Raw genomic sequence first — 27,529 nt, 5'->3', positions numbered from 1 at the left:
GTTTATTCATTGAAACAAAAAGTCGGTAAATACCATGTAAACATGAACAGGTTTGAGTACAGAATAAATAAAACATGTTCTAAGCAATGAAAACCTTTTTTTTTTTTTTAAAAACCTAACAGAAACACATGAAAAACAAACACATTCTCATAGAAGACGACAGAATACCAGTTAGCTTTAAGGTCAAGAAAGATTTTCAAGAATAGAGCTCGGAGGCTAAATCTTACAAAAGTTTAAACAATCACATCACTTTCTTTTTTTTTTCTTTTTTTTTTAAAACCATCATATGATCATAGATTTGTAAAGGAGCGAACACAAGCCACTGATCTGAAACTGAAAAGACAAATATCAGTGACTAAAACAAGTCCCTGTCCATTGACGTAATGTGTCTTCATTGCCAACTCTTCCTCATATAGTGATGAATCCTCCCTGGTCAACGCTGACAGACTCTGGCACCACACAGCGACCCTTCCTCCTGGTCACGCGTCGCTTTCGATGAAATCTAGCGTAGCAACGAAATCCTGCAGAATCACAAACAACATTGTGCTTCCAGTGACAAGTTGGAGTGTGTGTGTGTGTGTGTATGATTGGAGTGTGTTAATTATAGGAGTGTATGGGGCACTGATTGTAAAGTTGCGCATGCTAAAATAAACACTTTGCAACAAACCGTGTTTAAAAGATTTATGCAAATTGTTTTAGTGTTACTTTTGACAAGATTCACAGCAATATTTGTTAAATTTGTGATATTTACTTTTCTTGTAAAAATATAACGTCAATGTCAAAACTAAATCTAAATGTTATATATTAAATCTAAATGTTAAATCTAAATTTAAACATTAAATCTTACAATTGAATCGAAATGTTGAATCTAAATGGAAATGTTAAATCTAAATCAAAATGTTAAATCTAAATTGAAATGTTCAATCTAAATTGAAATGTTCAATCTAAATCTAAATGTTAAATCTAAATCTAAATGTTAAATATTACATTTAAATATAAATGTTAAATCTAAATCTTAAATATTATATTTAAATATAAATGTTAAATATTACATTTAAATCTAAATGTTAAATATTAAAGTTAAATATAAATGTTAAATGTTAAATATAAATGTAAAATCTAAATCTAAATGTTAAATTTAAATCTTAAATTTTAAATCTAAATCTAAATGTAAAATTGAAATCTAAATGTAAAATGTCAATGTAAAATCTAAATGTTAAAAGTGAAATCTCACCTTCCTCACACATGCAGTCATCGTAGCACTTGTTGTTGAGTCCTCTGTTGTATGGTTTACACTCATGTTGTCTCAGGTCACAACAAGAACCTTTGCACAGGAGAAAAACAGGACTTTTAAAAACCAAAACAATAATAAAAAACTGAAGTAAAGTAATCATAATAACATGTAACATGTATAGAAAGTCAGTGCATGCATTTGTAATGATTTGCCTCAGCAATATCATGGAGTTGGAGTGTTTTTATAATTTCATTTAATTACCAGGGAGACAGTCTAGGTGGTGGTCACATGGCTCGATGGCGTCTGCGTCCGTGGTCACATTCCCACTGCTGAGGTTTTTACTACGCCTTTTGTCTGCAGAACAGAGTAAACGCAACAATCTCAAGCCTTCCTTCTTAAGGTGCATTCACACGGAACGTGACATCAGCGACTACAGTTGCTTAAATCACCCATGACGACTCGCTTAAACATAGTCGCGCTTTTTGCTCGCTTCATCTACCCCGCCAATTTAAAAGCCAGTTTCCGGCTCAATTTGCATTTTCACATACTGTAAAACATGGCTGATCCAACCACGATTGGAACACTGTACTTGTTGTACAAAATCCAGAAACGCTGGAATGCTAGATGCTGTATTTTATTTTATATTATAGCGGTCCTGGTAAAAAGGAGCTCAGGTGTGGCAATTTCAACTTTTTTTTCAGCAAAAGATCTTTAATTTATTGTTCTATGAGACATAAAGTTGTTCTCAGTGTATGCTGATTAAAATATCACCCAGAGCAGCTTTAACAACTTTAATTAAGCATGGAAGGGAGTGTGATTCAGTCACCAGATATGGCTTCTATACAGCAGCTCTACAAGCGCATTTTGTTACTCAACAGTTATAAGCAATAAGAGATTATGATTTGTGTATTGAATCATTCATTCGGCTTCGCCAACACAAATAGTTCAGCAATTGGAAGGGAGACAAGGCTGTTACCAGGCAACGCACAAACATTTCCTACACGAGCTTGCTCTTCAGTGCCTGCATATTACCACTACTTTGTATCATTTCATATCAGCACACCTGGTTTAATGCTCTGATGTATCCAGACCTGCTTCTCATATGGACAATATGTGAAGAAATGCATTCCAACTCGAGTTAGAAATTGAGACATTAAAAATGCTTAAAAGGGACTTTGGTTAGTGTCAAAGTAATGAGACAACAGGAAGCACTTTCGTAAAGTTGTTTATGGGTAGGATGTTAAAGTTATAAATAAGACGCACTTTTAAAAACTGAAGAAAAAAATTAAATTAACTGGTTAAATGTCTGAGAAACCCGTTGACACAAAACCACAGAAGGGAGACAGTAGCTGAAACCCTGAAACCTGTCCAATGGGTAAAGAACAAAAATGGAGTTTTGTGGCTCTCTGAGGTTAGAAACAATACAATGGTCTTGTAAATGATCCATGCGTGCACACTGCACAACAAAAGTGGGGTTTATTCCATTTTCGGTGACATCACAAACCTTTCTTCCTGGAAGCCGTCCAGCTGTCTGCAGGTTTCATGTCTTCATAGTCGGTCCAGTCAAAGAGAGCCATGTCCAAAGTTGGCATCACTTCTCCTGCTACTTTCCCAGATCTCTGAATGAACAAAAAAAACCCAAAAAGGATTGATCATTTGACGGTAAAAAGCTTTCTAACTTCATTCAACATATTTATATGTTTAGACACTCTAATTTAAGCACAGCAGAGCTGGTTCATTTGATTTGCTGCCTGGCGGCTAATGCTCTGAGCACCAGTTGTAATGTTTCATTTACTAATAAAATGCTCAGTGGCAGAGCAACAATAACAGCAGGGCTTTAAAAATCAATCAGTTGGTAATGGAGAGACAGAGCAGCATAGTAATAGTTATAAATAATGCACAGACTGCAGGCGCACGGATCGAAATCACAATTTATTACCGAAGGATTGATTTCTCATCAGTGACAGCAGCAGCGCTCTAATGTTGACTCTGAGTGGAAGTCCTATCATCAATACATGTGCTTTCTTTTTCTTTAAACCCCTTGTTCTTCTTGAGTGTGCTCAGATTATTGCAACAGCTTAAAGGCATTCATATTAGCACACGTTGTGACTTGAATAACAAATCAGCCACAGTGTTTTTTTTTTATTTCAATGAGGCTAAAGGTTAAGAACCTTGAACATGTATATGTATATATAGATCTCATTTAAATTCTCACTCTGAATGCATTTTAACTCAGATAATTAGGGGCCGAGCAGCCAAAGCAGCCGGAAACCCATACGCAGAGTTTGTGGGAGGGCAGGGGGAGCATTGCCCACCCCCCGAGTGCTCCCACCCCCCTAATATAGTGTACAGTATATAATATACAAACAAGTACCATAAAACACAGTGACTGTACAAAATATATATGAATTCATTTGTTGTTTTCAGTGAAATGGTCGCAAACTTTTGAGACTTTAGGTTGGTTCGTCATATTCTTATTTTTTTCCACAATGTAAATTAGGGGCCCGAAATCCTGGTCCTCAAGGGCCACTATCCAGCATGTTTTAGATGTTTCCCTCTTCCAACACACCTGATTGAAATGACCAGGATCGCTATCAGGCTTCTGCAGATATTGATGATGAGTTCATCATTTGAATCAGGTGTGTTGGAAGAGGGAAACATCTAAAACATGCTGGATAGTGGCCCTTGAGGACCAGGATTGGGGACCCCTGATATAAATGGTGAAATATACATTATTTTACAACATTAAACGACGCGTCGACGCACATTTTTGGAATCAACATTATCAATGGTGTTACTAATCATTTTTGCATGATTGTATAAGTTACACACATTGTGGTTGGTGCGAATCTCCAGATGGTCTATATAATTAATTCTATTTTTACCTTTGCACCCCCCGGCAAGAATCTCCAACTCAGCCTATTTGTTATCCTGCATGTTCTTTTCCTTCTTCCGAGGAAATCCTACTTCCCATGCGTGAAAAATCACCAGATTTTGCACAAAGGTCCAGTCCCATCCCAAATAGCCTTAGCTTCAAAAACAATGCTAAAGGTGGCGCTACAGCAAGCCTCTGAAGTTCAACGTTCTGAAAATGTACAACAAATCAACCATATGTGCTACAGATTTGTAACTTTCACCAAAATGTAGCCGCAACACTGAAAAAACATTTGTACATTTAAAGTTAATGCAAATTATGATGTCCATCGTTGTGATTTGAATTAAAGCCTGAAACTTTTACCAATATTTGTGCTCAATTGACACCAAACTTGCTACAGCCCATCATCAGACTGTCCTACACAACCGATCCACACAGATTTTGTTTTAAAACTGAGCCTAAAGTGCATTAAAATGCTTGACTGTAAATGGTATTGTAATTATATACTTGAAAATTATTGCTAAATGTATTTTTAATGTTAATGAAAAAAGTGACAACATTTTGAAGTCATTGCATATGATGTTTAAAAAATATAATGTGAACTAAAAAACTGATAAGTCACAGCATTTTGAATTTCAATCTCAGACGAACAAACATTTAGATTTTTATTTTGATTTTGAATACAGTTTCTCCACCTATGGAGCCAATAATTCAATATACAAAACACAACTTACCAACATCTTCATGCTGTCTTTAAAATCAGCCTTTAAACGCTAACAGCTGCTGTCTTGCGCACAGCTGACGCTACAGGTGATATTTCCATGTGTTAAATAACACAGAGGACGTTCCATAATGAAATAGTCATGGATTAATGATGTGTTTGACTAATCATCACAGCTGTAAATGTCTTATCGTGAGATAAAATAAGTTTTAAACATATGTACCAGAGTTGTCTCATACTAATTAACTCTGTAAGAGTTCAATCCATAACTGATGGAAAACTCACATTAAAATGCCACCTTTGTTCATCTTTTTTTGACGGTTTGCAACCATTAATACACAGTAACTATTATCTTTAAACACATTTCTTCATTGGTTCCCAAAGTTACAGAATCTCCATCCAAAGGAGCACCGCGTACCGAGGGCTGAAGGGAGATGAAGTCAATGCGAGCAAATTGAAGTAAGAATCCATTTATTCCGCTGTCATTTCTCTCACACAGAGCAAACAAAATGAAAAGGTTACCTGTTATTATCAAGGCAGCGGGAATCTTGGAGCTATAATAGAGATTGTTGCATGGGTTTAAAAAATGTTGGACTAATATTGGTTTCTCTCTCCCCACAGGAAATAAGTTTATGGAAATAACCGTTTGAATGATAGCAGGGAGTGAGCTGCTACGGCTCAGACGCTCATTAAAGCATCAGCAGAGGATCGAACGCTCATTAAAGAGGCCGTGCTACATGCTCCAGCCGCTGAGTCTGTGTTCACAGGAAAAGCTGTCGCTAAAAGCACTTCCAATGGGGTTTAATCAGGTGCTAAAGTAGCACAACTGCTGCTTCTTTGTATTGGACTAATAGAATAAAGTTAAAGGTCAAACACAGAATTATTTAAATAAAATAAACCACACAATTCTGACTGAATTACTAAGGATGAGATTCTAGTTCATATTGACAGACACTGTAGACCTACGCAGGGTCCCAGGGTACTGGAGCCTGGAGGTTGCCAGTCCATCACAGGGTTAGCACACAAAGAAAGCCAATCACAAACACACATCGACTCATAAAGTACATTAGGCAATTAACACACATACAACACGTAAAAAGACAGAACATGTATCTTTCAGGGCTGAACCATTTTGGTAAATAATCTAATTGCGACTTTTGTTTTTCCTCAACATTGCGATTGCGATTTAATGTGCGATTCTTTTTTCAAGGGCTTCTTGTCACGCATTTTTCAATGAACACAAGAAATGAATTAATTTGTTTCGAAAAATAAACAATTTCAGATTGAGTTAAACTTCAAAATAAATATGAAATGTAAATTTTACAGCACAGGTTACAACAATAAAGCAAACAAATCTGTGGCTTTACCTCTTCAACATATCTAACGAACTTCACGTTTCATGAAACATGTAAACATGTGGACGGCACTTCTTAAACACGCTGAACTTATCAGGACAGGACAAGAAAAAAAAAAACTAAACTAAAAACTAAAGTTGCAGCCTTTGCGATTTGAAACTTGCATTTTATGACATCGCGATAATATTGCAAATGCAAATAATATTTCAGCCCTAGTATCTTTCAAAAAAAGTACACAGTCTTCTCCTGCAAAGACCCTGTGACTTATCAATCTTGTAACTTTGGTAAAAATACAGATTTTATGAAATTGAATAAAGGTTCAAAGCTCAAAAAAATAATAGTTTTGTGATACAAACTCGTAAATGCTTGTAAACATTTTCCGAAGCTCAAGTCACATGACCATTTACCAACAAACCCATTGTTTGTGATGGAATCAATAATGATCTTGCATGTGGCATTTTATTAACTATTAGGGATGTCCCGATACAACTTTTTAATTTCCGATATGATACCGATATTGCAGCCTTGTGTATGGGCCGATAACAATATTGATCCGATATCAGCATGAATTATACATACTTTTTCTCTCTCTCTCTCTCTCTCTTTTCCTTAATAAAAAAATAAATAATGACTTATTTTGTAGTGTGGAATGTTAGAAAAGTGATGTCACTCAAACAGAGAACAATAGTCAGCAACAGTAGGGATGAGAAAAACTGATCCATTTATTATTAAACAATTGATTACATACATTTTAACCTTCAACATAATATCTACAGTATTCTACAATTGAATAAAAAAAAAAAACAATCAGAAAATCTGATATTTGTTTTCAGGCTAATTTCGGACGGATATCCGATATCAATATCGGATCGGGACACCCCTATTAACTTTGTTTGGAGTAAATCCCGATCAGAAAATAACTTTTGGACAAAACAACAGGTACAGTTTTCAAAATGTGAGTTATCGTCCCAAGCAGCAGGATTTGTTTTCTTTTAAATGCAGTTGAAACTTAAAGCTGCCGGAAAGAATATTTCTTTAGCGGATAAAGATGTAGTGTAAGCCTCATAATCAATAAATCCAGATCATATGCTCAAAAAAAGTTTGAAATTGCTGGTCAAAACTTTGTTTTCATCTCCACCATAAGAACTTTCTTATTGTCATTGCTGAAAAAGTGTTGTGCATTGCATTGTGGGATGTGGAGTCCTGTATTTGGAGTGGCTGAGATATCTAAAACTGAATTAGTTGGTGGTTTACAAAATGTTTACAAAGTGTTTTTTTCTATAATTTTTACTTTATCAAGCAGGCCGAATTTGATGCTCCAAAGGAACGGATTTGGCCCCCGGGCCTTGAGTTTGACACTTATGGTTTAAGGTGAAGATCAAAGCAAACTTTTGAGCAACAATTTCAATTTTTTTCCAAGCAAATTATCTTCAATTTATTAATCTGTGAGAGCGACACAATGTCTTTATCTGATTAAAAGTGATCGTTTCCAGCAGCAACAATATTAGATTGTTGTAACAGAAGGTTGAGCAGCAGAACTGGACAATATATTAATATTCGAGATATATCAAGTTTTCTATTTTGGCTATATAGAAGATTACAATAATGCCTATATTGAGTATTTGTCATGGCTTATTTCATATAGAAATACTTGTTTTAGCACAGTTAGATGCTTCCTAATACAGACCTTCCCCTCAACAAGCCACACTACAGAACTCACTCACACGTGCTGTCCCTTATAGGAGAAAAAGCCAATAGTGGCCCATATTGCGCAGCTGTTTGTTAATTTATTAAATGTGTCTGTGTGGCATTTTGTATCAGCAAGTTTAACCCATAATTTTCTTTCTGGTCAGACTTCATTTGAATTTAAAGTATTGAGATTTATATTGTATATCGCCATTTTGAGATATGATTCCATATCGCCCAGCCCTAGTGAGCAGTGCCTCATGTAGTCACAGCTAAATACTAGCTGACCTTGGGCTTGACCTGACGAGTCGATTGTAAATTTCTCATTTTTAAACAAAGGCGTAACTGCAGAAAACACGTCGCTGGACTGTGTGTTGTGCAGCTCGCTCTCATTGTGTTTAATGTACACATTCTGGAGCCAACAGCACAGTGAGCTTGGCCTTCAGCCTCCTGTGGTCCACAGGGCCGTTTAGAAGATGAGCTCTGGGCTTTGGGGAGAGCGTAACGGCTGCAGTGAGGCCTTGTTGGTGGCAGCTACAGAAATCCCACTGAGGCACAAAGAGCTGCCTTTAATAAAGGCTCCAGTCCTGGCTGAGTTACCTGGGGTTTGGTGGAGACCGGGAGCAGCGTTGGGGGATGCTCATTTATCACCGTGGTAACCATGAAGGAGCCGGAGCCGAACGCCCCCCCGACCATGGGGGAGGGGGTTCCTCTGGGTGGGGTCACGCTGTGTGAGGGGGAGGTGGCAGAGGAGGACGAGGAGGAGGAGGAGGAGGAGGAGGAATGATGCTCAAACAACCTGTCCTTCAATGCAGAACTCAACTCAGGACCAAAACCTGCAACAAGAAAATACTCTTTATTGTGCAATATCTGGGAAAATATCTGTTCGTTGCAAAACAAAATAGTTTTAATGTCGCATTTCAAAGGGCTCCGCCCCCCCATCCCAGAGCAGGTGAGATCAATGGTTAGTAGGGGTGTAACAAAATAGTTAAGTCACGATACTATGTGAAATTCGATATAGGGCTCACGATACGATATGAAAAAAAATGAAAAGAAATCATATTGATGAAAAACAAATGTTGATGAAAAACAATTCAACTGCAAAAGTTGGAGACAGTGTGTGGCAGTGTTTTGGTTCACAAATAAAGAATGAAAAAAAAAATGTACCAATCTGTCTTTTTTTATTTTTGTTTTTGTTTTTCATTTCTCATTCATGTAACATAAAAGTTTTGAAAGCTGTATTTTGAACCTGCCAAAATAAATCCAAAATGCAGCTTGAAATTTGAAGGCCTTCCTGTAACTTAAAGAAGGAAAGTAACGTTGCTCAGATTAAGAAGTGTTATTATTTGCCATGAACGCTCATGTGGAACGGAGGGATAAAGTAATCATTTTAATTATTATTCCCCCAGAAAACCCTAAAAACAAGAAACTTTTTAACCCCTTTTTACCTTTTTCCTTTGGCAATTTTGCAACATCCTCTGTGCAATTTTTGCGCTTTTTTTCATAAAGTTTTTTTTTTCTTTTTTGGCTTTGTCTGCACATGCTGTCGGAGGTCAACACTACAACGTGTAATCTTTTTAAGACAAAAGTGCATGTTTTTTATTGCAATTAAATACATTACTTTTTATTCCAATTTTTGTCCATTCTTGGATTTTTATGGACACTTTTGTTCCCAATAAGCTAACTTTCACCCCATACATACCACCTGCTTTCTTTTTTCCCTACATTTTGCCTCTTTTTGTTGCACGTTTTTGCCCATTTTCACTATTGTTTGCCATATTTTGCTCATCAAATCAACCCTTTGCCATTATATATTATTTAGTTCCTCTTTATTGCCCACATTTTGGCCACTCATGGCTACTTTTGGCCCATTTTAGTCACTTTAAACTTTTTTCTTGCCACTTTTGGACCATTTTTGGCCACCTGTTATCATGGCTGCCTCCACTCGCTCATAAAACAAAAAAACAAAAATGTAGCGGACCGGACCGGCCCACTTTGGGCCAACAGCCCAACAGGAGGATGCCCGGTATGCCAGATGGCCAGTCCACCCCTGGGCTCAGCCATGTTTTGACTACCACTATCAGCAACATATCAGGAAGAGCACCAAACAGCAGCAGATTCACAGACGCACACACTGAAAACTGTTTAACCTCCAGATTCCCAGACCGGTCTGTTCACTCCTAAACCCTTTGATGTAATAAAACCTGTGTCCACATCTGACCAGCAACCCTAAAGCTTGACTCCACCTCATTCATTAAAACCGCCAGTTCGCTTCCAGTTTTATTGGTTTTTATTCTAAAAGGATGTAAAATCTCACCTTTTCTGTGTCGGCCCTTGTCCCGTCGGCCCCAGTGCCTCCTGTGCTCTGAACTGTGTCCGTTCCATTGAACATTTCCTCGACCCTTTCGTTTTCCCAGTCGGTTGTTTTCTGGCTCTCTGGTGAGACTCTTCATACTCATCTTATTTCTGCCTCTGGCTCTGGCTCTGTCTCTGCCTGGAACCATCTCAGCTCTCACTGGGTTCATCCCCTCCAGACCCATCCCATCATCTTCAGACCTGGCCAGTGGGTGTTGAGCCCCTCGACCTTTGGTGATGCGGGCCCTGTGGTCCCTGCTGTAGCTGTGGCCCCGTAGACCATGCAGCGTGTACTGCAGGGCATTGCTGTCTGATGAAGTCTGAGCCTTTCTCCTCCGGCTATGGTGAGGACGTTCAGCGCCGAGGACCAGGGTGGAAAACAAGAACAAGAGACACAGCAGCAGCAGACTCTTGGAGAGGGTCATGGTCTGCCCAGCACAAAGCCACCTGCAGAGAAGAAGAAACATATGAACAGATTCTCTTTCATCTCATCTTCTAGAGAGTGATGATAGTGCAAGAATTCTCCTTTTATGCATGCAGAGCAGATTCTGTCGAAGCGACAGGACCAAAAATCCTGAAAAATCAGCCGCAGCCTTTTTCCTTCCCCAGGTCCTGGACCAGGTTCACACACAGAGAAAATATGACTGTTTCAGATTTATTTCAGCTAGTATCCCCTTAATTTCTACTAGTAGTACTAGTAGTCTGTGGTTGTTTCAGCTCATAAAAAGCCACAATTAAGTTTGGTTTTGCTGTGTTACAGTCCAAGTAGTTTCTAAATAACCTGGTGACTGACTATCGACGGTGTTGATGTTAGAAAATTGACAATTAGAGACTTTTACAGAGCTTTTGTGAGAGCAATAAAATATATTTTCCATGTTAAATACATAGCGCTTCCAACAGCAGCCGTCAACACACACACAGAAGTAGATCACAAGAAACAAAAGGGCACCAGTAGATTCATAACACCAACTCTGGTTCCTTTATTCAGATTTGTCGCAATTTCCGCATTTTATTTTTATTAATCTATAGCGACGATGGATGTGTCACACTAACTAATACTATACATTACTAACTCAATGAGTATATACTGTTTACTATATACTATTAGTATGATTAAGATGATGAGCGTTCCCACTGAAGTATACTTCCAAGTTTCCCAAGATGCATTTGGAACCTACAACGACAAAAACCTGAATCACACTGAGGATAAATATCTCAGATGATTCTCCATCTTTGAAAGTTCTGGAAACATTTTAAGTGAGAAAGTGACCAAGTAGAATATCAACATGTGCTCATTTCATCCATAAAACTCACGTAAACACATTTAATTCTGACATTTCGGAGATTTTTGCAGACCCTCCATTGTGCTGCTAACAAAACTTCGGTTTAACTTCAAAACAAGAGCCCTATTTACAATATAAACGTGTTAAAAACTAATGGAAGACAAGGAAAGATGCTTTTATTTTGAAAGGGGATGTTTGATGGACGATTTTATGTTCCCTGATGACTCGCTTGCAATGCATCGTGGGGCGGTTGAGTATTACTAGTGTGCCCACTGTGCAAACTTAAAAAATGTCCCCATATAGCATACATTCAGATATTTCTCACGTACTCAATCTTTTCATGAACTACATACTCATTTTGACATCAAACTTAGTACAGTTAGACACAGTATTGAACTCTCCTTTGTAGCATCAGCCTGCATACATTACATTACCAGCAGCTCACACATCAACCCTAAAGCAGACATACAGTAAGTGCCCAGTCAACGTTACTTATAAACCCTATTACTATTCAAATACTAAACAATAATTACATTATACCTATTACATGCATTGATAGGTGATTTAACAGTAAAAGCCACTCTTGCCGCATCATACGAGACAAAAGTCCTCAACGTAATGAACTTTGTGAAGTCCTCTATACTTAAACATGCTGAGTTATCCACCGCTGCAGACACACTGACACACACACCCCTCCATGATGCTGCGGAGGGCAAATCCTTTGTGCTGAAAGACACACAACAAACGCTGGGGAATCCAGAAAATCAATGAGAGGAGCTCTGCTGTGTGTGTGTGTGTGTGTGTGTGTGTGTGTGTGTGTGTGTGTGTGTGTGTGTGTGTGTGTGTGCGTGCGTGCGTGCGTGCATGCGTGCGTGTGTGTAAAGTAGAACTTCATATTGAACACACTGAGCTAAAAAAGAAACATTCCCCCGGGTTTACAGCGGGTCATTTAGATTACACACAAGCAGGGGTCAATGTGTGTGTGTGTGTGTGTGTGTGTGTGTGTGTAGTGATAGTGATGCAGCAGTTGTCAAGTGAAATGACCAGACAGCGTTCCCTGGAGGGATTTAAAGGCAGACTGCATCAAGCAGCTGTGCAGTCGGCAAAGGTGTGACCTTTATCTCCAAATGGTCTTCAGGGTGTAATAACACACACACACACACACACACACACACACACACACACACTAGAGGTGCTGCTCATATCAAACCGTCTCTGCCAAAAGGAATTTCAGTAAAGCAAACAAACCAAAGCTAAGAGCAGTGGTTCACAACAATTTTTAGTATCGTGACCCCATTTTGATATCATACATTTCTGGTGACCCCAAAGACTTTTTATTTTTCTATAATTAGTTTTTGATGGAGTTATTCCTAATTAAATCATTCAGAATTAAAGTGTTCCGTTTCAAGTTTACATGGAAATAGTCATTCCTGAATTGAGGTTTACATTATTTGGCTTTAGTTTATTCCGCTTTAGGTCTGGGGTTGAGAAGGGTTCTGGTTGGTCAGGTGGAGAACAGACGTCGATCACACGCAACAAACCTTTTATTGTTGGCTATAACAGATGAGAACTGTTTTCACCTTTATTTTGATTGTAGTTTTGAAGCAGCAGCAGCAGCTGGACAGTAACACACTTTGGTCCACGTAGAGGAAGGAAATAAGACCTAATCATCGATTAATAAATCCCAGTAAAACTCCATAAAACAATAACCAGGAATAGATATTTGCTCCCTGGTAAAGATAGTAGCTTTAACAACTGGTACAATGATAAACTTGGTGATATTACAGCTTGTGCAGCAGTATAGGGACTCATTTACTCCATCTCCGGGTCTTAGTATCACCCGTCCGGTGAAGTGTCCGCGTGTGTTTAATAAGTTTGTGTTAATGTCCACATGTTTATGCCTCTGTCCGTTCACTCTTTTCATTTGATCCATGTCTTTTACGGCTCTTATTATTATTATTATTATTATTATTATTATTAGTATTATGTCAGCTCTAGTCTGGGCGGCCATGTAGGATTATGTTGTTACATAAGTCGCACATGCGCAAAACGACCGGAATTAACTTAATTGTTGTTAACTGTTTACAAAATAGAGGAATTATTTATTTGGAATTAAAAACGGAATAAACCAGCCACCTAATTCTGGATTAAGTTTCATTCTGAATTAAGCTTCATTCTGAATTAAGTTTCATTCTGAATTAAGCTTCATTCTGAATTAAGTTTCATTCTGAATTAAGCTTCATTCTGAATTAAGTTTCATTCTGAATTAAGTTTCATTCTGAATTAATTTAGCATCGGAATTAAGTGTTTACACGGTCAGGTTAAAGAGGAATGAACTTTTATTCCGCTTTAAAGAGGAATTAAAGCTCCCATGTAAACATGGCCAATGTGTAACAAATACAGACACACAAGATGCAGCAGCAGCTCAGATATTGTTGAAAAGTAAACACAGATAAATGATCAAATCACTGAAAAACCAACAGCAGAACAAATTCACACCATCAAAGCTGTTTCACGCAGCCAATTCTATTCTGGCAGATTTATTTTTACACAGTGTGATTTTTACCAACGAGAAAAACCTTTAAAGACAAACTATTTTGTCTACTTTACAAAAGTAGTGATTAAAAAAAGCTCTGAAATGTAAAATCTACAAAGAAAACCTTCAGATTAACCTGACGGACGTTTGTTTATCTGAAAAACTTGACTTCATGCTTCCATAGTCAGCTGTACCCAACTTTTTAGAGAATTTTAAATCACTGTTTCATATCCAAACATAAACATGGGCATCCATGCAAAATAATACACTTTAAAAAAAACCCATAACATTTAAACAGATATATTAGAAAGTAGAACTTTACAATTATTTAAGTAGAGTTTCATTTAATTTAATGAAACTGTACAATATTTGCACGGGTTGGCAGTTTTCACATGCTTGGAACAAGTCATTTTTACTCTCAAATTGTTGAAAAAAACCAATTTTTTCCAAAATTCTGCTCAACCCTTAAATTATTTGACAAGATTTCCCCAAATTAAATGAATATAGTCACTACCTGTCACCTATTGATAGGACATTGTCGGTGCCTTATATATACTACATACTTTTATTTCAGTTATACATGGAAATGCTAAGTAACAATGATATGAAAAATGTTAGATTCCTCACCTCTGAGATTAAACGTATCCGTATTTGACCCCTGATTTAAAATGAGTTCAACACCACTGTAACCTACAGTGTGGAGCAAGAATAGACATACGGCCTGAATCTGAAAAGTCTTACAAACAAACACATAAATTCAGGATTCACAGCACTGATGGACAACTATAGATCCAATGGGCCCTGCTTTCATTTATAACATGGCCCCGGGTTGTATTGAGCGTGTAATGTTGGCTTTATTTATGGCAGAGCTCAGACGTGCAGGAGATGAAATTCTGCAGTGGAAATAACAAGATGTGATAAAATCCTAAACACTGGTGTAAATTCCCAGGGGACGTGCATTGCAGTGTGTGTGTGTGTGTGTGTGTGTGTGTGTGTGTAAGCTCACTGGAGACATTAATCTAAGTATAAAGGGTTAGGTAATAAGCAGAAATTACTACTTCATACTGTATATCCTATATTCAAGTAGAAGTATTATTACTTGATTGAAATTGTACTCAAGTACAAGTACAAGTAAATCCTACATAAAATACTCAAGTACAAGTAGCTCAATTAAGTAGTACTCAAAGTAAAACTTACTTTCACCAACCCATGTTTATTTTTGGTAATAAATCTTGCCACGTTCTCTGTCATACAGTAAACATCTCATGTGTAAACCTTAAAATCTGTATAAAATAAAAGGTTTTTAAATAACAACAATGAATTTAATTCAAAATAAAAAATAAAAAAATTCTCAGGCTCTAAGTATAGCTACATTTATGAACTCTAAAACTGAGAAAATACAGTTTTGGTGTAGTAGATTACGCTTAATATGATTGGTTGCCTATAATCATGATGTGACGCATTCAATTTGTCATTTTTTGTAGTTTCAAAATGTTCGTTGATCATTTTAAATCAAAAAATAATAATTTACTCAGTAACGGTTGAGTGCAGAAATGTAACAAATTGCTTTACTTCTTTCAAAACAAACTGAAGTACAAGTAAAATGACTGATTTGGAAATATACTTAAAAAAGTACCCATGAAAGCAACTCAATTACAGTAACGTGAGTACTTGTATTCCATTACTTTCACCTCTGAACGTTGGCTTTATTTATGGCAGAGCTCAGACGTGCAGGAGATGAAATTCTGCAGTGGAAATAACAAGATGTGATAAAATCCTAAACACTGGTGTAAATACCAAGTAGACAGGGGTGGAATGGCCATCTTCCATACCAGGCATCGTCCCAGTGGGCTGTCGACACAAATTGGGTCAGTCCAGCTCGCTTTTTGTTTTTGGACGAGCGAATGGCGGCAGACTGGTAACAGGTGGCCAAAAAGTGGCAAAAACATGGCAAGAAAAGAGTGAAAAGTGACTAAAATGGACCAAAGACAATCAAGAATGGCCAAAAAATGGGCAAATAAAGAGGAACCAGGTGGTATGTAATAGAAAAGAGTAGCTTAAATGGACATAATGTGGCAAACAATAGTGAAAAAGGGCAAAATATGGAACAAAAAGAGGCAAAATGAAGGGAAGAAAGGAAACAAGTGGTATTTATTGGGCAATAGTTAGCTTATTTGGATGAAAAGTAGCCAAAAAAATGAAAGAAAGGACAAACATTTAATGAAAGTTTTACGTGTGTGTGCGTGTGTGTGTTTATGCAGCACTGTGTGCGTGTGTGTGTGTGTGTGTTTCTTGTTCACCTGCTGTGACACCAAACCTCCAGCAGCTCCATCTGCTCCTGTTGTTTTATTCCTCACAGAAACCAGCAGGACCATCAGGATCCAGCACAACAAAGCCAGGAATGTTCCGCAGGTCTGATCTGATCAGGTTTTAATCAGGCTATATGAGCGTCTATTCAGCGTATACATGTGTGACTGCTTTGTGATCAGAGGTCAGTGAGCAGCTGCACAGGAACAAGATCTTCTTTCACCAGCACGCTTCGTTAAAGCTGCACAATTAAAAAGTACCTTTAGTTCCATCTGCTGCATCACACCTCAGTCCACCCACCGTTTGGTCTTTTCTCCGTGCAACAACATTTTTTACTGAAACATTGATGATAATGAGTAAACAGAAGTTGTGCCATAGAATAAAAAAATGACTATATTCCCAACGATAACACGACTGTATGGCTGTGTTTGAAATGGCACACACCGTACTACTACAAACTCAATGACTATATACTGTTTACTACAGGAGTCACCAACACGCTGCCCGTGGGCCCCAGGGAGCCCGCATGGACCATGTGAGGTGTTATCAATGACCTCCATTTGAAATCTGATTTTCTTTCCAATATTTAACAAAGATAAGTACAGATAGCAGATGTAGTTAGTACTATTAGAGTTAAATACTGCTGCACCAGTACAAACAGACAAGACAACACAATACAGGAAAACAAAAACACAATAAATGACTCTGAAAACACAAAATGGTATTAAAAAGCATACAAAATAACAGAAAAATATACAAAATGACTCCAAAAACACACAAAACAACAGCATAAACATACAAGTGAGTAATGAAATGTCCACAGTGTCCTAGTTGTACAGACGCAGGAGGAAAAACTACTGCAATATGTTGGATGAGAAACTCGGCTCGTTCACAAAGGAAAAAACTATGGTAGTTAAGGTGGCAACTTGAGATATCAAGATTACTGGGATGACTCCCAGTTGGACCTGAGGAACACCTCAGGAATCCATCCTGGGACGAATGTCATTGATGGATTCAGATTCAGATTCAGATTCAGATTCAGATTCAGAATACTTTATTTATCCCTGAGCGGCAATTCAGTTTCAGTTACATCCCGGCCAAAAAACATGAAAAGACAATAACATATAACATGGGAGGACAGGAGCATGAGTACCGTGGGTCACCACTAGTGATAGACCAATATGGGTTTTTTAGGACAAATGCAGATACCGTTTTTTTTTCCCATCAGCCTTAGCCAATGACTGATACGGACTGTCGATTTTATTAAGCCAATATCTGGAGCAGATACTACTTTTGCTCCCTCAATTTACATCATAAAAATGACACAAAGATGACAATAAATGGTACAAGTCTCAATTTTTTTAAAAAGGAACATTTATTGAAATTAACAAAGATGAAGTAGAACGACAACAAGTAAAAAAGATTTAGCAAATATTAAAAACAGGTGATGTCGAACAATAAGTAAAAAACATTTAACAAATATTTAAAACAGGTGATGTTGAACAATAACAAGTAAAAAAGATTTTACAAATATTAAAAACAGGTGATGTTGAACAATAAGTAAAACACATTTAACAAATATTGAAAACAGGTGATGTCGAACAATAACAAGTAAAAAACATTTAACAAATATTTAAAACAGGTGATGTATAACAATAACAAGTAAAAAAGATTTAACAAATATTAAAAACAGGTGATGTATAACAAAAACAAGTAAAAAAGATTTTACAAATATTAAAAACAGGTGATGTATAACAAAAACAAGTAAAAAAGATTTTACAAATATTAAAAACAGGTGACGTAGAACAATAACAAGTAAGAAATATTTTCGCTTTCTGTAAATAACGCAGATCGGCGAACGCAGCAGCCCGCATCAGCCGATACCGATAAAACGTAAAAAACACAAAAATCAGCCGATTATATTGGCCGGCTGATGTATCGGCCTATCACTAGTCGCTACAACAGCAGCGCCCCGTATGTCTTAGATGAGAAGTAGAAAACAGGAGGTAAGAAGAGGAAAAAAAAGGCAGGTCCCAAACTATTCTCCCGTTAGTGAGGGGCACAGTGTGGGATTAGGGAATAAAACTCCTCAGCACACAGAAGTGTCAAAAAACATCATTACAACACAATGTGAGGACATAGTACATATGAACTATTGATTATTATAATAACATGAGTTGACTAGTCATTCCTTAAACAAACATCAGCCTAATTACATCTTTAGTTCACGTCCAAACAGAATCAACATTGAGCTTTGCACCATAAACCAAGAGCTCAGCTCCACAACACTGCTTTGTCTACACAAATGATGTAAGAGGGAATCACACGCTATTGGAGGTGCGTGTGTGTGTGTGTGTCTATGTGTGTCTATGTGTGTGTGTGTTAGACAATCAAAGTCCTGGGAGGAAGGCCCATCTGTCAGCGAGAGACACTAAACTATTTGCTGGTGTTTTGGTGTCAGAAACAACAGATGTGAGAGCAGAACATTGTCACGGATGCTCAAAGTACCATCAGCCCCTCATCTTTCTCTCGCTCTCACACACACACACACACACACACACACATTCAGTGTGTTACAACAAATACAAAGCTCACAGCGGGGACACCCACATCGAGGCGTGCTCCAAAAACTCTGTGAGACACAAACGACCCCCAGAGGCTCAGCAAGAGGCGTCCCACAGAGAGGAGACGGAACGAGGGAGACAAAGAGGAAGGAGGAGAAAATAAGACGTAATGCTGAGAGAGAGGGAGAGTTTATCTGGTGTCAATTAGGGAAAAAAAAGTGTCATTCACACACACACACACACACACACACACACACACACATCAACAACAAAGATTCGTCTTCTCCAAACGTGTTCTTATGTTAAGCAGTGAATCGTGGACACCTGTGGACGTGTCCGGCCTGGGAACTCTACTCGGGGCCAGCGGGGAGCAAACACTCCTGTTTAGAAACATTCAAGTGAAGCTTGCAGGCGCCAAACTACAAAGTAGGAAGTTTCTCCTCCCCTCACACTGTCCCTCTCCTGCAAATGCTGAAAAGGTCCTGATCAAACAGATGAAGCCGTGCCTAGTGATGCCAACCATAGCCACAATCACACCACGGAGGAGCACGACGTCAGCTTCTGAAAACATAAATTAATGTATAACTAAGGTAAATATATATAATATATTCTTACCGTCTTTAAGGAATATATGAATATTCTTTTTTTTTTAATCTATAGAGCAACATAAATTCTAAACTTTTTGTATGGAAAGCCGATTGAGCATCAATTTGATATCAGTGATATTAACTTTAATAATAGTTCCTAGTTAAGCTCTACTATACGTGTCAAACTCAAGGTCCGGGGGCCAAATCTGGCCCTTTAGACCATCCAATTCGGCACGCAGGAGAAAGTTGAAAAAACAGAAAAAAACATGAATTATCGTTTAAATGACCAGGTAATTCAGTTGTAGATATCTCAGGCCTTCTAAATACACACATTCAATGAAACTCCACAATATTTGGAGGGTCTGAATTTTCCCATGCTTTTATCACGTGACTGCAGTCATTTTAAAATCTCAAATTGTTCAAGCAACTACATTTTCCTGAAATTGTTTCACATAATCTCCTCAAAATTAAATAAAAATTGGTCACAAAATCAATGAAATTCTTCAGGGCCTGATATCTGTCACTTATTGCATGGATTATGTAATTTATGGATCATTAATACATTTCAACTTTGGGACAATGTTGAAGTGACTCGTTTTCCCGCCTAAAATCTGTGGCCCACTTCAGATCAAACTACGTATTTGGCCCCTGAACTAAAACGAGTTTAAAACCCCTGCTCTGTAATCAAATTAGAACTCTATGTACTCATCGCTTATCCTCCCCCATAGGGAACTCAGTTTAAAACCTCCCTTTTCCCCTCGACTCTCCTCCTGTTCTCCTCCCACTTTTCATCTAAACACGGGGCGCTCTTGTGGTGACCCACAGTTCTCCGGCCCTTGTCCTCCCATGTTATATGTGATTGTCTTTTCATGTTTCTTGGACGGGATGAAACTGAAATGAAATGTTGTTGCTCTGTAACGTGCAGTGACAAATGAAGCAGATTCTACTATTAGCGCATGTGTACACTTCACTAGTGAAGCTATAAGTGTCACTATGTAACCGCTATATGCTAATAAGTGGGCGGGGAAAAGCAAATTCAAGCTTGTCATTGTTTTTTCAAAAACATTACAACCAATCAGGGAGCTGGATTTGGTGAAAATCTCACTAAATTCATTTGTAATAGCTGTACTAGTTCACTAAAAACAGTACTCGACTAAGATTTTGAGTGCACTAATATAGTTAGGGATGTCCCGATACAACTTTTTCACTTCTGATACGATACTGATATTGCAGCCTTGAGTATTGCCCGGCACCGATATCGATCCGATACGATATCAGCACAAATCATACATACTTTTATTACTTATTTTGTAGTGTGGAATGTTAGAAAAGTATTGATCAAGTGATGTCACTCAAACAGAAAACAATAGTCAGCAACAGTAGGGATGAGAAAAACTGACCCATTTATTATTAACCAATTGGTTACATACGTTTTAACACAATATCTACAATATTCTACAATTGAATAAATATAATAAAATATAGATCAGAAATCGGACCAATATCGGATCGGGACACCTCTACTCATAGTACTAGAAAACAAGGTTTTTTGTCTCACTAGTGCACATGTATTTGGTACGAGGAGACAATTTAGTTTTACGAGTAGTACTAGTAGAGTTAAAGTATGTTAAAAACTCAAAACATTACTAGTATTACAACTAAATGACGGGCGCACGGTGGCTTAGTGGTTAGCACGTCCGCCTCACAGCAAGAAGGTCCTGGGTTCAAGCCCTTTCTGTGTGGAGTTTGCATGTTCTCCCCGTGCTGGGTGGGTTTCCTCCGGGTACTCCGGCTTCCTCCCACAATCCAAAAACATGACTGTGAGGTTGATTGGAGTCTCTAAATGGCCCATAGGAATGAATGAGGGAGTGAATGGTTGTCTGTGTCTGTGTTGCCCTGTGATGGACTGGCGCCCTGTCCCCCACCAAGCGCCCTATGAGAACCCGCGACCCTGTTAAACGGGAATAAGCGGGTATGAAGATGGATGGATGGACAACTAAATGACCGTACTTGCAATTATGTTAAACTCATGTTTGTCTAAAGTACCACCTTTCTCTTATTTCTGAATCAAAGCACATGCTTAGTTCAACTTCAACATTTTGTCCAAAATACTATGAAAAAAAAAACACTAGAAAGCACAATGATGGAACAGTTTTGCGAATAAGTGGAAAAGTGTCCACTAATTAGATTTACTTCTATAGTTTATATCATTTCTGACCAAGACTGACCCTTGTATTTTCAAAATACTACTAAAAAAAATAAACATGATAAAACTTCATAATTTGAATGTTTTCATTTGTTAATGAGTAGTGCCATCATGTAGCCACATTTGAGAAACAGTGCACTAGAAAACCTAGAATAAGCACATGTACTCCTAGTGTGAACACTAATACCACTGATATTACATTTATGCTCAAACAGCTTTTCCTCTGACATCATTCAACCAAATATGTTTTCATAAAAACAACAGTCATGTTACAAAGAGTTTACACAACAATATAAATGTTTCTCCTGAAGTCTAAGATGGACGAGAACATCATTAAATCAATGTTTTAACACATTCACTGGATAAATGAACAGTGTAGTCGACCTGTTTCATACAGAAAGAAGGAATCCTTTGTCGATGCTGTCACAAAGCCCCATCACATTTGATTTCTAAAGATATATGAGCTTACTGCAGTTAATGGAAATTACCTTTTCTTAATTAATTTATTTTATTTATTTTTATTTTTTAAAAAGAAAAGGTAAATCAGGAGGTTTTGCATTGATTTCCACACTCCTCCTCGTGCAAGGAGAAACAGCAATGGTGACAAAAGGAGATTTCCAGGACAAACGTGTTCTCCAGCACCGATATATCATTAAATTAAATTAAATTAAATTAAATAAATAAAAGCTGGAGTATGTAAAAGACAAACTTTGTTTCACCTGACAGCCAACCTGCAGAACAATGTTTAACCTCTGGCTTTTAACCAACTACTATTAACTAAGCGGTGTGCGTTTTTACGCACGCACAGAAACGCGCAAACCAAACGATAAACGCATTGAGTTCAACAAAGATCAAAAATCTGTTCTACACTTAATAACAATAAGGTACCAGAATAACTAATAACTAACCCAATAATCTGCAGACAAGGCTCCTGAACAACTGGAGGAAGCGACACACTGACCGTTGTTAACGTCATCAACCAGGACGGATTCCTTACTTTGACTCTTTTCCTTTCGGTGCAGAACGTTAATGTTCACCGGTTCATTCAGCTGCAAATACTAATATTAATACTAATACAGTCCGATAATCCCAGAGATGAGCCGATGCATCCAGACTGTATGGGAGCATCCAAAGCGCGCTCCCGTGTGCGCGCTCCCCTCAGGCAGGATGCTGGGGACAGACTGGGATGCTCTGAGCATCACACTGGGATTTAAATAAACATCATTATTAAGGTGTGAAGGGAATCATATTCATATTTTATAGCTCTTATGATGATGCATTTAGAGGTGGGACGATACGACGGACGATACCGATACAACGTTTTAAAGGGAAAAAGACTAATAATAATAATAATAATAATAATAATAATAATAATAATAATAATAATAATAATAATAAGAAGAAAGAAAGAAAGAAAAAAAAACAGTTGGAAACACAATTGTGCTTTCATTTGAATTTATGAAGTAATTAAACTCCCAAATCACTTTTTTTTCTGCTTAAAACAAATGTATTTAGTATGAAGTCGATTTGCTGACTGATTCTCGTCCACACATGTCAAACTTAAGGCCCAGGGGCCAAATTCAGCCCTTTAAAGCTCCAAATTTGGGTCCGTAAGAGAAAGTAAAAAGTGAGAGCGAAAACATGAGTCATCGTGTTAATGACCAACTAATTCCAGTACCTCAAAATACACAATTTCAATGAAACTGCACATTTTCCACTTGATTATATGACATGATGACGGCAGTCTATTTGAGCTCAAAATTGTTTTCCTTAAATAATTTCCCCAAAGGTGATTTTTGTATTTTTCCAACTGATCCAGAATCAATTGAATGAAATCTTTAATGGCGTAAGGTTTATCTATGGTAAACATTTTGTCAAAATCCGTTAAATTTGTTTGACGTCATCGAACCGACAAACAAATAAATGGTGGTAAAAATCTGACCTCTTTATTGGAGGTAATGTTTGCAGGTTTTAACAGCCCTACATATATAGATATATATGCCTGCTGTTCTTGTTTAACACATATTCTGCATTGAAGGCCAACGCCTGCAAACCTCAAGGACAATAATTGAAGCTTCAAGGTCGGCCAAGCCTCCAGTCGGGCAGTTTTTATTCTTTTCTATAACATACTTCAGTCTGTTCAGCTCCATTCTGCAGAACGATTGTTTTCAGATCACTCAGGGGAGCTGGGTGACATTTGGAAAAGTTGTCCGCCCTCTGTTTTGAAACCACTGTGACAAGCATTCTAACAATAAAGCTTAGCATAAATGCACTCTTTAAGCTGAGAGTGGAACACAAAGCTACATCATCTGCTGCACAAGGATTAAAAACACTCATTTAAAATGCTGCATAAAGGCACTCACCACACATTATTGTCAGTGCTCGTGTTCTTTTATTTTGTATGTTTTACACTATTTTAATAATACAATAAAAGCCTTTATACCTGCAGACAAATTGCCAGTTTAAAGCTGACTTTGTATGTTTTTTTCATTTTGTGTTTTTGAAGTCGATTTGTGTATTTGACTCATTTTGTTATCTTGTCACTTGTACATTTTTCTCTTACTCTGTATGTTTTTGGTCATTTTGTGTATTTCTTGTTGGCATTTTGCATATTTTTTCCTTATTTTGTATGTTTTTGGAGTCATTTTATGTATTTTTGTTGATAATTTGTATGTTTGAAAAATATACAAAATGCCAATTTTGTTATTCTGCATGTTTTTGTTGGCATTTTCTATGTTTTTCCTCATTTTGTATACTTGTGGATTCAGTCTGTGTATTTATGGAGTTATTTTGTGTATTTTTGTTGGCAGTTTGTACATTTTTCTCATACTTTGTAGTATGTTTTTGGAGTCAATCTGTACATTTTTTACTGGCATTTTGTACGCTTTTCACTTATTTTATATGTTTTTGGAGTCATTTTATGTATTTTTTGTTGACATTTTGTACGTTTTTCCTCATTTTGTATACTTGTGGATTCAGTCTGTATTTGTGGAAGCATTTTGTGGCTTTTTATTAACATTTTATACATTTTTCTTATTTTGTATGTTTTTGGAGTCATTTTGTGGATTTTTATTAGCATTTTGTATATTTTTCCTCATTTTGAAAGTACTTGCAAAACACACAAGATGATAGAAAAATATGTAAAATGACTCCACAAATATGAAATGACAGAAAAATGTAAAAAAGAACAAAAACATTAAAAGAAATGACAATATAGGCAAAATGACACAGATGACGACAAAATGAATCAAAAACACAAAACAAGCGCAGACTGATCATCATCGATCATGATTATCAGTATTACACTTATTGTTAAAAGCAGATTACAGCCATACTCACACAGTTGAGGATTGTCATGATTATTAATGCGGTACATGTATTATTAAGAACATTCACATTAATCTATTTTAATTTTCAGTGAATAATTAGTAAAACATGAGACGCTTTCCTGAATTATTCTCTCACACACTTCATCATTAAAGGCGTTCGTTATATAAAGTGCATAGAGAGAATCACTGCATAACGCAGAGGAAACAAAACCTGATGCCTTTAAATAAGTGATGATTTTTTTTTTTAAAAAAGTCAGAGATGCACAAAGTACAAAAAAAGCCTAAAAAGTCAAATCTGTCACCAACATTGTGAGAATATTGATGGTTTGCGTGGGAAAAACAGAGGAACAGGAGAACCCCTGCAGGGATCAATGAGCACACGTCAGACCTATCAAAGTGAGAAACATGGAAACAGCCTTTCTTCTTCTTCTCTCTCTCTTTTTTTTTTTTAAAAGGTTCTCTCTATAATTCTTTAAAAACAGACACATCCACACTCACATAAAAAGCAAAACACCATTTTTTATTTAAAATTGATTGTCAAGAGAAACAAAAAAACAAACAGTTGTGCTTGGACTAAATGGTGCATTTGTATATTTATACTATGTATATTATATACACACATTTATGTACAAAATGAAATGTACAGATTATCAAAGGACGTCACCGCTGGTTACAACTACGGCACACTGTGTGTTCAGAGCTGAGTGCAATGTGTGAGGTTTACAAACATTTACTCGTTTCTGATCCGTGTGACAATAACAATGGTTTTAATGCAGCTCCTAAAACGCCATCGTAGGATCTGGAAAAAGCAGCAGAATAAGATCAAGCAGCGTCAGCGACAGACTGAAGAGTGTTGAACTCATTTACTGTGCTGTTATTGTGTAAGAAAAGCAATGTTTAAAATAAGGATTGGGTTAAAAATGAAGTCACTGTGATCCAAATATGTTGTGTTTTTTCTTTCTTACGCTCTGAGATGACTTTGTTGTATTTTGCGCTATATAAATAAAGTTGAATTGAATTGAATTAAAGCAGTGGTTCTCAACCTTTTCAGCCCACAACCCCCAAAATAAAAGATCCAGAGACCAGGGACCCCCACTGTAGCTGAAGGTGGTTGAACACAAACGTGAACAGTCCTGTGGAGACAGGACCATCTATAAGGGATTCCATCCATAAAATCAGCAAAATGATGGTCTATTGTTCTATGAATCTGTGATAACCACATTTATTTATTTAATTATCTGTATAATATCCACTGTTATCCAGGAAGTTTATTATTACATGATCCATAGTATATAGTCATCTAAAATATGAAAGTCCTAGTTTTAATCAGAAATAAAATGGGTTAAAAGTGACCAAAAACAGAGTGAAATGGGATTTTAAAAACCACAGAAGTTGGTTAAAAGTCACAAATTAAAATGGTCAAAAATAGACAGAAAAAGTGGTAAAAAGGATTCAAAGTGTCAATATTGGCAGAAGAAAAGGAGCAACAATTAGTTTAAACTGGCCAATAATGGGCATGAAAAATGGTGAATGTGGTTAAATGGGCAAAAATAAGCATTAAATATGGCAAAAACAGATTAAATGTGACAAGAATAGGTCAACATATGCAACATTAGGTTGGAAATGTGTTGGAAAGGGGTTATGAGTGCCGAAAATGTCTTGAAAGTGGAAAACATTTGAAGAAAAGGCATTGAATATTGGTGGAGAAGTGGCAGAAATGGGAGTAATGTAGCAAAAATACATTAAAAAAAGCAAAAATATGGCAAGAAAAAGTGATGAAAATAGGTTAAAATATGGCAAGTTTGGTGTAGTTGCAAAAAAATGGTAAAAATAAGCAAAAATGGGCTTAAATTGTCCCAAAAATAATTTCAGTTTGTTGAAGGCATCTGGCGACCCCCTCCCAATGTCTCACGACCCCAAGGTTGAGAACCCCAGCATTAAAGAATTATACAAAAAGTATTTTAACATTCCAAAAATTGATTTCAAACAAACGTCACTGAGTTTACAACTACATTATGTGTGTGTGTGTGTGTGTGTGTGTGTGTGTCACACAAGGCTGCAGAACTCTTGTGTTGATGACTGGCAAAACAAATCAATAACAGCAGTAGAATCCAAAATAAAAACAATCACAGCCTGCTGCTGCCACCTAGTGTTGAAGAATGATAGTGACACAAAGCCGCTTTTCTCTATCATTTCATCTCTAATAATCAAAGTACAATTAAAGAAAGTACTTTATATTAGAAATGTATAAGATAGTTTTTTTGCCTCACGGGGTACGTTTGTCTTATTGTTGCTGAAAAAGATTGAAACCATCACATCACATCAGCCATAAGGCACAAATTAAACCGTGAATAGACTCAAAGCTGGAAGTTCTGATCACTTCTCCACAAACCTTCACTATTCTGTGTCGAGTTGTGAATGTTTGTAGAAGCGTGTTGGCAATTTAAAAATAATAAAAAAAGATTTAAAATTTAGTTAAACAGATGTAAAA

The 27,529-nt window shown here is 37.0% G+C and overlaps 1 protein-coding gene across 4 annotated transcripts; it reads right to left on the bottom strand.

Annotated features, from left to right (window-relative positions):
• Nucleotides 1–105: 105 nt before the first annotated feature.
• Nucleotides 106–22,876, bottom strand: draxina (dorsal inhibitory axon guidance protein a). Of its 4 annotated transcripts, none has more exons than XM_028447239.1 (7): nt 22,671–22,876; nt 10,189–10,673; nt 8,472–8,707; nt 2,739–2,853; nt 1,496–1,588; nt 1,235–1,324; nt 106–521 (listed from the first exon to the last, which is right to left on the bottom strand). In XM_028447239.1, the coding sequence occupies exons 2-7, from the start codon at nt 10,649–10,651 to the stop codon at nt 409–411; spliced, it is 1,110 nt and encodes a 369-aa protein (XP_028303040.1). In that variant the 5' UTR covers nt 10,652–10,673; nt 22,671–22,876; the 3' UTR covers nt 106–408. The 4 variants fall into 4 exon arrangements, with proteins under 4 accessions (XP_028303040.1, XP_028303039.1, XP_028303037.1 ...); XM_028447238.1 differs by having other exon boundaries at nt 22,707–22,876; XM_028447236.1 differs by having other exon boundaries at nt 22,618–22,718.
• Between the last annotated feature and the right edge of the window lie 4,653 nt (nt 22,877–27,529).

The sequence above is a fragment of the Gouania willdenowi genome, chromosome 5, assembly GCF_900634775.1.
Source record: "Gouania willdenowi chromosome 5, fGouWil2.1, whole genome shotgun sequence".
Classification (NCBI taxonomy): Eukaryota; Metazoa; Chordata; class Actinopteri; order Blenniiformes; family Gobiesocidae; genus Gouania; species Gouania willdenowi.
This window is presented reverse-complemented; position numbering and strand designations above follow the sequence as displayed.